Source organism: Ovis aries, chromosome 2, assembly GCF_016772045.2.
Source record: "Ovis aries strain OAR_USU_Benz2616 breed Rambouillet chromosome 2, ARS-UI_Ramb_v3.0, whole genome shotgun sequence".
NCBI lineage: Eukaryota > Metazoa > Chordata > Mammalia > Artiodactyla > Bovidae > Ovis > Ovis aries.
Genome location: NC_056055.1, coordinates 71558643 through 71571903, shown reverse-complemented (window position 1 = coordinate 71571903; position 13261 = coordinate 71558643). Strand labels below are relative to the sequence as shown.

General features: G+C 39.1%; 1 protein-coding gene across 7 annotated transcripts in view; it reads left to right on the top strand.

The window, feature by feature from the left end:
* Nucleotides 1-13261, top strand: part of RFX3 (regulatory factor X3) — a 343496-nt gene that overhangs the window by 292466 nt on the left and 37769 nt on the right. For all 7 annotated transcript variants that reach the window (XM_060409419.1, XM_042243406.1, XM_042243408.2 and 4 more), the window contains one exon: nucleotides 7308-7516. In XM_060409419.1, coding sequence (XP_060265402.1) covers nucleotides 7308-7516 — 209 coding nt within the window. The remainder of the gene's footprint in view (nucleotides 1-7307; nucleotides 7517-13261) is intronic.

Genomic DNA, 13261 nt, shown 5'->3' with positions numbered 1-13261 from the left:
AAGCTGAAGCTCCAATACTTTGGCCATCTGATGTGAAGAACTGACTCACTGGAAAAGACCCTGATGCTGGGAAAGGTTGAAGGCAGGAGGAAAAGGGGATGACAGAGGATGAGATGGTTGGATGGCATCACCAACTCAATGGACATGAGTTTGAGCAAACTCCAGGAGATAGTGGATGATAAGGAAGCCTGGTATGCTGCAACCCATGGGGCTGTGAAGAATCAGACATGACTTAGCAACTGAACAGCAACAACATACACTAAAATAGGTATTATCAAAAAGACGAATAATAGCAAATGTTAATGAGGATGTGGACAAATGGGAACCATTATACAGTAGTGATTGGACTGTAAAGTGCTACATCCACTTTTAAAGCTGTATGGCAGTTTCTTAAAAGGTTAAACGTAGAGTTACCATATGATTTGGCAGTTTAACTCCTAGGTACATACCAAGAAAAATGAAAACATGTCCACCTAAAAACTTGTTCATGGATATTCCAGCAGCATTATTCATATTAGCCACATTAAAGTGGGAACAACTCAGATGTCCATTAACTGATGACTATATAGACAAAACATGGCATTTCACACAATTAAATGTTATCAGACAATAAAAAGAAATTAATTCTGTTCTGATACATCCTACAACACAGATGAACATTACACTAAGTGAAAGAAACCAGATACAAAGGACCTTATCTTACAAGATGCCATTTATATTAAAAGAGCAAGATAAGTAGATCTATAGGGACACACAGTAAATTAGTGGTTGCCTAGGTTCTGTAAACTAGGTGATTGGGATATGATAGATAAGGAGTATGTCATTTCTTCTTTAAGAAATGAATACATTTTAAAATTGATTGTGGTGGTAGACGGACTACTCTGTGAATATACTGAGAAAAACCATTGAATTATATACTTTTATTGAATGAATTGTTTGCTATATGAATTACATCTCAGTAAAACTCTTTTAAAAAACAATAGCATTGCTCAAAGATAAACTAATTATTTCTCCATTTCCTACAAATTTTAATCTACAATTCTGGGCTTGTTTTATCATTTAAAATAAAAGTAATATTTGGGCTTGATTATTTTTTAGGGCGAGGATTTAGTAGTTACCTTCATTCTAACTTTGATGAATTTGATTTAGTCTTCTAATGTGCATCAGTTCAGTTCAGTCGCTCAGTCGTGTCCGACCCTTTGCGACCCCATGAATCTCAGCACGCCAGGCCTCCCTGTCCATCACCAACTCACAGAGTTCACTCAGATTCACGTCCATCGAGTCAGTGATGCCATCCAGCCATCTCGTCCTCTGTCGTCCCCTTCTCTTCCTGACCCCAATCCCTCCCAGCATCAAAGTCTTTTCCAATGAGTCAACTCTTTGCATGAGATGGCCAAAGTACTAGAGTTTCAGCTTTAACATCATTCCTTCCAAAGAAATCCCAGGGCTGATCTCCTTCAGAATGGACTGGTTGGATCTCCTTGCAGTCCAAGGGACTCTCAAGAGTCTTCTGCAACACCACAGTTCAAAAGCATCAATTCTTTGGCGCTCAGCCTTCTTCACAGTCCAACTCTCACATCCATACATGACCACTGGAAAAACCATAGCCTTGACTAGACGGACCTTTGTTGGCAAAGTAATGTCTCTGCTTTTGAATATGCTATCTAGGTTGATCATAACTTTTCTTCCAAGGAGTGTCTTTTAATTTCATGGCTGCAGTCACCATCTGCAGTGATTTTGGAGCCCCCAAAAATAAAGTCTGCCACTGTTTCCACTGTTTCCCCATCTATTTCCCATGAAGTGATGGCACCGGATGCCATGATCTTCGTTTTCTGAATGTTGAGCTTTAAGCCAACTTTTTCACTGTCCTCTTTCACTTTCATCAAGAGGCTTTTTAGTTCCTCCTCACTTTCTGCCATAACGGTGGTGTCATCTGCATATCTGAGGTTATTGATAGTTCTCCCGGCAATCTTGATTCCAGCTTGTGCTTCATCCAGCCCAATGTTTCTCATGATATACTCTGCATGTAAGTTAAATAAGCAGGGTGACAATATACAGCCTTGACGTACTCCTTGTCCTATTTGGAACCAGTCTGTTGTTCCATGTCCAGTTCTAACTGTTGCTTCCTGACCTGCATACAGATTTCTCAAGAGGCAGGTCAGGTGGTCTGTATTCCCATCTCTCTCAGAATTTTCCACAGTTTATTGTGATCAAATGTGCATAGTTTTTCTTAAATCTATATAAACATCTGTTTATATATGTGTGTATATATATACACACATAAAAACATACAAACATACACATGCAAATTCATAATCTCCATAAGAACAAACTCATGTTTACAAATCCATTAACTTTACATATTTCAGTGGAACTTATATTACCTGATTTTACTGGGAATATTAAGAGCTCATACAGTATTGTCTTAAAATTTATACTATAATGTTAATTTCAAATCTTCATTCAGAAAAGATATGTTTAAAAGTACCTTAAGAAAAGTTGAAATGGTAAGGAAACTTCTAGTCTCAAACAGTAATTTAAGTCTAATAGCAAAAAAACATATTTAAGACTGATTCCTGACAAGATCTGAGAAAGATTTTAAATTTTCTGTTAATTTTCACTTGTATAGTTGTGTGCCTGAATCATGTGAAGTATTTACAGAAATGAGTTCTTCCTGGCTATAAATGCCATACTTGGCAACATTATTACATATAAATCTAATAGTTATACATCTTTACTATGCTCATTCTCATCCTCTCTACTCACCAATTGAGGCTACCTTTTCCCTTCTTTAAGTACCAGATTTTTCTGGGTTTCCACAACAGTTATTAGTGCTGAAACCTGTGTGCTCAAGTATCTATCCTGCAGGGCCTCCTTCCTTCAGTTCAGTTCAGTTCAGTTCAGTTGCTCAGTTGTGTCCAGCTCTTTGCGACCCCATAAATTGCAGCACACCAGGCCTCCCTGTCCATCACCAACTGACAGAGTTCACTCAGACTCACGTCCATCGAGTCAGAGATGCCATCTAGCCATCTCATCCTCTGTCGTCCCCTTCTCCTCCTGCCCCCAATCCCTCCCAGCATCAGAGTCTTTTCCAATGAGTCAACTCTTCGCATGAGGTGGCCAAAATACTGGAGTTTCAGCTTTAGCATCATTCCTTCCAAAAGAAATCCCAGGGCTGATCTCCTTTAGAATGGATTGGTGGATCTCCTTGCAGTCCAAGGGACTCTCAAGAGTCTTCTCCAACACCACAGTTCAAAAGCATCAATTCTTCGGTGCTCAGCCTTCTTCACAGCCCAACTGTCACATCCATACATGACCACTGGAAAAACCATAGCCTTGACTAGACGGACCTTTGTTGGCAAAGTAACGTCTCTGCTTTTAGGACCGTGAACACAGTGGTAGCCCTGCATTTCCCTCTACATTTTACTTCTCACCACTCTTGTTCATTTTAATACGTAATCTTTTCAGGTTAACATATTTGATTTTAACTCCCTTCTTTTTTTCCTTTTCTGTTCTACATTTTGCCTGGTTTTCTGAGTACCCTGGTTTTCTCAGTCTTCTAGCTCCCATTCCACCTTCATCACCATCTCCTGTTCATTTGAAAATTGTCCCTATCCCCATGAGATTAACCTCAGTAAGACTGATACATGTAAGGATGAAGGTCTTGTAATAAGGAAACTTTAAAACAGTGAAACCATGTGTAAGGGTTAATATTTTAATGCTCTGAAGAAAAAGTGAAAGTGTTAGTTGCTCAGTTGTGTCTGACTCTTTGCGACCTCATGGACTGTAGCCTGCCAGGCTTCTCTGTTCATGGGATTCTCCAGGCAAGAATACTGGAGTAGGTTCCCCATTTCCTTCTCCCGGGGATCTTCACGGCCCAAAAGTCAAAGTCAGATCTCCCACATTGTAAGCAGACTTGTTACCATCTGAGCCACTGTCTAGCCACCAGGGAAACCTCTGTCATCACTTCATCATTCTCTAATCAAATCTTTTCCTCATGCATTCAGGATAACCTTTCCTATTGCAGTATAATTGGTTTTCTGTTTAATTGATAGCATTATAGTAGTATTGCTTTCTAATTTTTTTGTGTGTAAATGGATAGTTTTTCAACTACAGTATGGGCTAAATATACATGGGTTAGTTGACCTGATAACCTAACTTTTGCATATACTTATGTTTCTGTATTTAAAAAAGAATCTGATTTTGAAGTTACTGACTTCTTATCATCTTGGAGATATTTATTTCCAAGATAATAATATTTTTAGTTTTCATCCTTACCTTTTTCCACTAAAGAATTAAAATATCCAAATTCCTTCACAAGGGAATATTTATAGGGTACTCAGTTGTTAGTATATTTTCAACCTTGGGAGTACTAAAATGAAACCTAATTTGAAAAGCCAGAATAATGTCCTGTGGCTTTATTTCTGTAAGCTTAGTCTTAGATTATCATTTTCTCTTGGCAAATCTAACTGTAGGAAGTAGTGAGTTTGATTTTATGTTAAGAAATGAAATTAAATTCTTCCAAGGATACCAGTAAGTTCCTTCTGTTCCTTGCCAATACATAAAACATATCTCCCACGGTGGCTTCCCATAGAATTTCAGTTTTGCAAGATGAAAAAGATCTAATGTACAGTATTGAGCATAAGTAGACACTCATATTGTTATTGTTTATTGTATTTATTGTAGTCGCTAAGTCATGTTCAACTCTTGTGACCCCTGAGAAACTGTAAGATTTCCCAGGCAAGAATACTGGAGTGGGTTGTCATTTCCTTCTCCAAGGGATCTTCCTGACCCAGAGATTGAACCCACATCTTTTGCATTGGAAGACAGATTCTTTACCACTGAGCCATCAGGAAATCCCTAACACTACTATACTATATCCTTTAAAATGGTTAAGGTGATAAGTTTTATGTTTCTTGTTTTATACCACAGACCAAAAAATGCTTAGATATTTGTGGATTTTAAACACACACACACACACAAAACAGCATCCCCTGTCTTTTTCTTGAGGCCTAAATTCTTCACTCCTTATCTGCATCCCAGGTAATGCTAGCGGTAAAGAGCCCTCTGCCAGTGCAGGAGACATAGAGATGTGAGTTTGATCCCTGGGTTGGAAAGATCCCCCCCACCACCGCCCTGGAGAAGGGCATGGCTGCCCACTCCAGAATTCTTGCCTACAGAATCCTATGGACAGAGGAGCCCGGGCTACAGTCCATAGGGTCACAAAGAGTCGAATATAACTGAAGCAACTTAGCATGTACACAACTTCTTCCCTGGGTGCTCTCCTCAACTGTTGAACTGATATAAAATTTCTGAGAGTCATTTAACTGTATTTTGAAAGATCTTAACTATTCTTATGTAAATCTATTATATAGACATAAGTACAAACTAAGTAAAGATGTAGTTACAAGATTGCTAATTCCAGCATTATTCCTAAGAGTAAAAATTTGGAATGACCATAAATGTGCAGCTATGTGGAACTGACTTTGTAAATAATGGATATTCATGTATTGTGGCAAATTGAGTCATTGAGTAATAAATGTAGCTCCTCATTTGCCTATATATAAAGTGAAACTAAGCAAAATATCAAGTAAAATATATAATATGATCCTCTTTTAAAGTAATACATATATACATAAATATACATCCATATGTGTATATTGCATGTGAACAATTTGAAAATTAGCATGTTGTAGTTCTCTCTTAATGTTGGCATTTTAGATACTCTTAATATTTTGTTTCTTTTTATTTGTACTTTCAAATTTAATAGTCATATTTTAGTGTACTTAAAATACTTAAAAGTGATACTTAGGAGGTAAAAATCTGAAAGCCTTTATTATTAATTAGATAAGAGAAGGAAGGTTAGTAGATGGCATCATCAGCTGGGAATTTGGAAGAAGCCCTAAATTTCCCTGAGAAAGAAAAATGAATTGAGTTTAACCATTTTCTATTTGAAGTACCTCCCAGTTGAAATGTCTTTTGAGTAAGGTAAAGTCTGTGGGATCAGGAGAGATCCTGGAATCAGAGGGTGGAGATTAAGGATTGATTCAGTTGAAAGGTTGATTTAAATAAATTTGTCCTCTGAGAACAGACAGATTGAAAGCTATAGAGACTTTTCAGAAAAACACACACATATTGGTAAGGTTTTACATATAGAATTAGAACCTTCACAGACACCCCTCCAAAGAACTCTATGTTGAAAATATTATCTGGACACAATGAATCTAGCTTAAAAATTCTTGTCACATTTTACTTCTCTAATTTTATGTTTGGGGAAAACGAGGCCCACGTAGATTAAATGAATTGCTTAAAATGAAATTAGTGGATTCAGGCCCTATGTTAAAATCCAAGTCTTCACTCAAATATTATATTAATATTTTCAGATAATTATATTCTGACCTAAAAGAGTATAATATTTTTTTAATCTTAAAATGCAGCACAGCACTAGAAACATGGTAAAACTTACGGCAACCACTGAAAATTAACTTTAAAAGTTTCTATTTTCATCCCTTTTACCAAACATGAAACTTTCCTATCAGAACCAGAAGGAAAACTATAGTAATCAAATTTCTTCATAGGTAGCATCCCTATATTTTCTCTAATGTATTTTTGGTTATTGTTATTTTTTTCGGTTCTGTGAGTTAATTGGCATTCATAGCTTTTACCTTGAGAGTCCTTGGGACTTCAGTTTCTTTCCCATGAAACTCATACAGCATATGCTTCTGCCTTGTATCATTCATTGTTTTTGTCTTAATCCTGAGGGGCCACTTTGGGCCAATTGAAGCTATTTATCCATTCTGACTTACTCTAAATCTTTTCAAATGAATTGGCTTTAGTTTTATCTGATTGAGAAGTAAAAGAGTATAAAAACTAAAAAAAGACTCTACATACGGTAAGTTCAGGCTCCTCTTCTTTTTTTTTTTTTTTTTTTTTTTTTTACTTTACAATACTGTATTGATTTTGCCATACATCAGCATGAATCCGCCACGGGTGTACATAAGTTCCCACTCCTGAACCCCCCTCCCACCTCCCTCTCTTCTTCTTAAGTAATGATGTATTTTAGTCTTTCACACAGACTAGCTAATGTAGAACACCAAGTCATACCTGTATGTCACATCACTTTTTCATGCACAGAAGTGATGTTAATTTCCCTAACAACTGCCAAGTAGTCATTCGTTTTTCTTAATTCATTTAATTGTTTTGCACTTTCAAAATAGCTTGCCATTCATGCTTACGGTTTGTGTGCTGACATTCCGTGAAAAACTGCTGACTTGAACTTGTCCTTTGCTTTCTGTGTACTGTCCCAGGAGCAGGCTTCCTGGGTGTGCCAGTGTGATGACAACATGGTTCAGAGACTAGAAACAGACTTCAAGATGACTCTTCAGCAGCAGAGCACCCTGGAGCAGTGGGCAGCGTGGCTCGACAATGTGATGATGCAAGCACTGAAACCCTATGAAGGAAGACCCAGTTTTCCTAAAGCTGCCAGGCAATTTCTGCTTAAATGGTCTTTCTACAGGTATCATCTCAATGTTTCCTATTCTGCAATTATGTATGTACATGCTTCTCAGAAAAAAAGAAGAGAGTGAGGACTTTAGTATGTAGAAACTCTCTGTTGTGATTATCTTCAGCCCACCTTGTGATTGCAACATCATGGAATTGAACCAGGAGGCTTTTGGAAATAAAATTTCTGCTGGGAAAAGAAAGCCTCTTATTCAGAGCCCTAGAAGTTCTCAGATGGGAAGATCAGAGATTGCAGTCTAGATACTGTGCTTAACAAGAGTCAGGAAAGTCCTCCTTTTGGCAAAGATGTATCATTCAGGCTTTCCACCACTCTTCTTTTTATTCTCTACTTCAGAGATTCTCAGACTGTCCTTCCCTAGACCAGTAGCATGGCTGTTGCTTGGAAACACATTAAAAATGTGTATTTTCAGACCCCTCGCCCAAACCTACCTTAATCACGAATTGCAGAGGAGAGGCCTAGCAATCTATGCTTTTTATAAAGTTCCGTCCAGGCAATTCAGATGGATACTCAGAACAATCTAGTTAATTTTTTAATTTGATCAATTAAAATTGTTCTTAAACCTAGTTGCACCTCAGAATTAGTGGAAAGAAAAACAAAGTGCCTACCTACCTCCCAAAACTTACACACTCAAAATCATGGTGGTTCGAAAGTAGTAATTAGCACTAGGGATAATCAGAAATTCTTTTTCTTCAGAAAGGTTACTCCTGGTATTCTAATGCATAGCTAGTTTAATATCAAATAATCTAGTAGATAACTCAAAATAAATAGCTTTTCACTTCCGTTCAGTTCCTCGGTCGTGTCCGACTCTTTGCAACCCCATGAATCATAGCACGCCAGGCCTCCCTGTCCATCACCAACTCCCAGAGTTCACTCAGACTCACATCCATCGAGTCGGAGATGCCATCCAGCGATCTCATTCTCTGTCGTCCCCTTCTCTTCCTGCCCACAATCCCTCCCAGCATCAGAGTTTTTTCCAATGAGTCAACTCTTGGCATGAGGTGGCCAAAGTGCTGGAGTTTCAGCTTTAGCATCATTCCTTCCAAAGAAATCCCAGGGCTGATCTCCTTTAGAATGGACTGGTTGGATCTCCTTGCAGTCCAAGGGACTCTCAAGAGTCTTCTCCAACACCACATTTCAAAAGCATCAATTCTTCGATGCTCAGCTTTCTTCCCAGTTCAACTCTCACATCCATGCATGGCTACTGGAAAAAGCATAGCCTTGACTAGATGGACCTTTATTGGCAAAGTAATGTCTCTGCTTTTGAATATGCTCTATAGGTTGCTCATAACTTTCTTTCCAAGGAGTAAGCGTCTTTTAATTTCATAGCTGCAGTCACCATCTGCAGTGATTTTGGAGCCCCAAAAACTAAAATCTGACACTGTTTCTACTGTTTCTCCATCTATTTCCCATGAAGTGATGGAACGAGATGCCATGATCTTTGTTTTCTGAATGTTGAGCTTTAAGCCAACTTTTTCACTCTCCTCTTTCCCTTTCATCAAGAGGCTTTTTAGTTCCTCTTCACTTTCTGCCATAAGGACGGTATCATCTGCATATCTGAGGTTATTGATAGTTCTCCTGGCAATCTTGATTCCAGCTTGTGCTTCTTCCAGGCCAGCGTTTCTCGTGATGTACTCTGCATATAAGTTAAATAAACAGGGTGACAAATCGCTTTTGGGCTAAAATAATTTATAAGTAAATGTATGGTTTTTTAGGCATAGAATATCCCCAGAAGAGAAAGATTACTTATCAGTTCAGTTCAGTTCAGTCACTAAGTCGTGTCTGACTCTTAGCGACACCATGAATCACAGCACGCCAGGCCTCCTTGTCCATCACCAACTCCCGAAATTCACTCAAACTGATGTCCATAGAGTTGGTGATGCCATCTAGTCATCTTATTCTCTGTTGTCCCCTTCTACTCCTGCCCCCAATCCCTCCCAGCATCAGAGTCTTTTCCAATGAGTCAACTCTTCGCATGAGATGGCCAAAGTATTGGAGTTTCAGCTCCAGCATCAGTCCTTCCAATGAACATCCAGGACTGATATCCTTTAGAATGGACTGGTTGGATCTCCTTGCAGTCCAAGGGACTCTCAAGAGTCTTCTCCAGCACCATAGTTTAAAAGCATCAATTCAGCAATCCCACTTCTGGGCATACACACCGAGGAAACCAGAATTGAAAGAGACACATGTACCCCAATGTTCATCGCAGCACTGTTTATAATAGCCAGGACATGGAAACAACCTAGATGTCCATCAGCAGATGAATGGATAAGAAAGCTGTGGTACATATACACAATGGAGTATTACTCAGCCGTTAAAAAGAATTCATTTGAATCAGTTCTGATGAGATGGATGAAACTGGAGCCAATTATACAGAGTGAAGTAAGCCAGAAAGAAAAACACCAATACAGTATACTAACACATATATATGGAATTTAGGAAGATGGCAATGACGACCCTGTATGCAAGACAGGGAAAGAGACACAGATGTGTATAACGGACTTTTGGACTCAGAGGGAGAGGGAGAGGGTGGGATGATTTGGGAGAATGACATTCTAACATGTATACTATCATGTGAATTGAAGCGCCAGTCTATGTCTGACGCAGGATGCAGCATGCTTGGGGATGGTGCATGGGGATGACCCAGAAAGATGTTATGGGGAGGGAGGTGGGAGGGGGTTCATGTTTGGGAATGCATGTAAGAATTAAAGATTTTAAAATTTAAAAAATGAAAAACTAAAAAACTAAAAAAAAAAAAAAAAAAAAGCATCAATTCTTTGGTGCTTAGCTTTCTTCACAGTCCAACGTTCACATCCATACATAACCACTGGAAAAGCCATGTCCTTGACTAGACAGACCTTTGTTGGTAATGTAATGTCTCTGCTTTTTAATATGCTCTATAGATTGCTCATAACTTTCCTGCCAAGGAATAAGCATCCTTTAATTTCATGGCTGCAGTCACCATCTGCAGTGATTTTGGAGCCCCCCCAAAATAAAGTCTGACACTGTTTCCACTGTTTCCCCATCTATTTCCCATAAAGTGATCAGACCAGATGCCATGATCTTCGTTTTCTGAATGTTTTTAAGCCAACTTTTTCACTCTCCTCTTTCACTTTCATCAAGAGGCTTTTTAGTTCCTCCTCACTTTCTGCCATAAGGGTGGTGTCATCTGCATATCTGAGGTGATTGATATTTCTCCCAGCAATCTTGATTCCAGCTTGTGCTTCTTCCAGTCCAGCATATTTCTCATGACATACTCTGCATATAAGTTAAATAAGCAGGGTGACAATATGCACCCTGACGTACTCCTTTTCCTATTTGGAACCAGTCTGTTGTTCCAGTTCAGTTCAGTTCAGTTGCTCAGTCGTGTCCGACTCTTTGCGATCCCATGAATTGCAGCACGCCAGGCCTCCCTGTCCATCACCAACTCCCAGAGTTCACTCAGACTCACGTCCATCGAGTCAGTGATGCCATCCAGCCATCTCATCCTCTGTCATCCCCTTCTCCTCCTGCCCCCAATCCCTCCCAGCATCAGAGTCTTTTCCAATGAGTCAACTCTTCACATGAGGTGGCCAAAGTGCTGGAGTTTCAGCTTTAGCATCATTCCTTCCAAAGGAATCCCAGGACTTATCTCCTTCAATATGGATTGGTTGGATCTCCTTGCAGTCCAAGGGACTCTCAAGAGTCTTCTCCAACACCACAGTTCAAAAGCATCAATTCTTCCGCGCTCAGCCTTCTTCACAGTCCAACTCTCACATCCATACATGACCACTGGAAAAACCATAGCCTTGACTAAATGGACCTTAGTCGGCAAACTAATATCTCTGGTTTTGAATATGCTATCTCGGTTGGTCATAACTTTCCTTCCAAGGAGTAAGCATCTTTTAATTTCATGGCTGCAGTCACCATCTGCAGTGATTTTGGAGCCCAAAAAAATAAAGTCCGACACTGTTTCCACTGTTTCTCTATCTATTTCCCATAAAGTGATAGGACCAGATGCCATGATCTTCATTTTCTGAATGTTGAGCTTTAAGCCAACTTTTCGCTCTCCTCTTTCACTTTCATGAAGAGGCTTTTTAGTTCCTCTTCACTTTCTGCCATAAGGGTGGTGTCATCTGCACATCTGAGGGTATTGAGATTTCTTCCGGCAATCTTGATTCCAGCTTGTGCTTCATCCAGTCCAGCGTTTCTCATGATGTACTCTGCATATAAGTTAAATAAGCAGGGTGACAATATACAGCCTTGACATACTCCTTTTCCTATTTGGAACCAGTCTGTTGTTCCATGTCCAGTTCTAACTGTTGCTTCCTGACCTGCATACAGATTTCTCAAGAGGCAGGTCAGGTGGTCTGGTAGTCCCATCTGTTTAAGAATTTTTCAGTTTATTGTGATCCACACACTCAGAGGCTTTGGCATAGTCAATAAAGCAGAAATAGATGTTTTTCTGGAACTCTCTAGGTTTTTCAATGATCCAGTGGATGTTGGCAATTTTACTCTGGTTCTTCTGCCTTTCCTGAAACCAGCATGAACATCTGGAAGTTCACGGTTCGCGTATTGCTGAAGCCTGGCTTGGAGAGTTTTGAGCGTTACTTTACTAGTGTGAGCGATGAGTGCAATTGTGCGGTAGTTTGAGCATTCTTTGGCATTGCCTTTCTTTGGGATTGTAATGAAAATGGACCTTTTCCAGGCTTGTGGCCACTGCTGAGTTTTCCAAATTTGTTGGCATATTGAGTGCAGCACTTTCACAGCATCATCTTCCAGGATTTGAAATAGCTCAATTGGAATTCCATCACCTCCACTAACGTTGTTTGTAGTGATGCTTTCTAAGGCCCACTTGACTTCACATTCCAGGATGTCTTTCTCTGGGAGAGTGATCACACCATTGTGATCATCTGGGTCATGAAGATCTTTTTTGTACAGTTCTTCTGTGTATTCTTGCCACCTCTTCTTAATATCTTCTGCTTCTGTTAAGTCCATACCATTTCTGTCCTTTATCTTTGCATGAAATGTTCCCTTGGTATCTCTAATTTTCTTGAAGAGATCTCTAGTCTTTCCCATTCTGTTGTTTTCCTCTATTTCTTTACATTGATCACTGAGGAAGGCTTTCTTATCTCTTCTTGCTATTCTTTGGAACTCTGTATTCAAATGGGTATATCTTTCCTTTTCTTCTTTGCTTTTTGCTTCTCTTCTTTTCACAGCTATTTGTAAGGCCTCCACAGACATCCTTTTTTTTTTTTTTTTTGCCTTTATTTTCCATGGGGATGGTCTTGATCCCTGTCTCCTGTACAATGTCACAAACCTCCATCCATAGTTCATCAGGCACTCTGTCTATCAGATCTAGTCCCTTAAATATGTTTCTCATTTCCACTGTATTATCATAAGGGATTTGATTTAGGTCATACCTGAATGGTCTAGTGATTTTCCCTACTTTCTTCAGTTTAAGTCTGAATTTATATATGATATCAAATGTTGTGATGAGCCATTGACCTTAGGTCTACTCCAGGGTTTAAAAACAGGCTCTGTGCAAGTTGGCATATATACCATATATATGGCATAGGATGGAATTGACAGATAGAGTTCCATTTCTTAAGATGTTTGGTAAATTATATTTTTGACCGCAGCATTTACTCTTGTGGTGAGAGTTCATTTCTATTCTTCTTTAGATCATAATGGGCTTTCTAAAAGCCATATGTACTTTAAACTTTAGGCAGTCCCTTATTTAATTCCTGTGCAACCATGCGC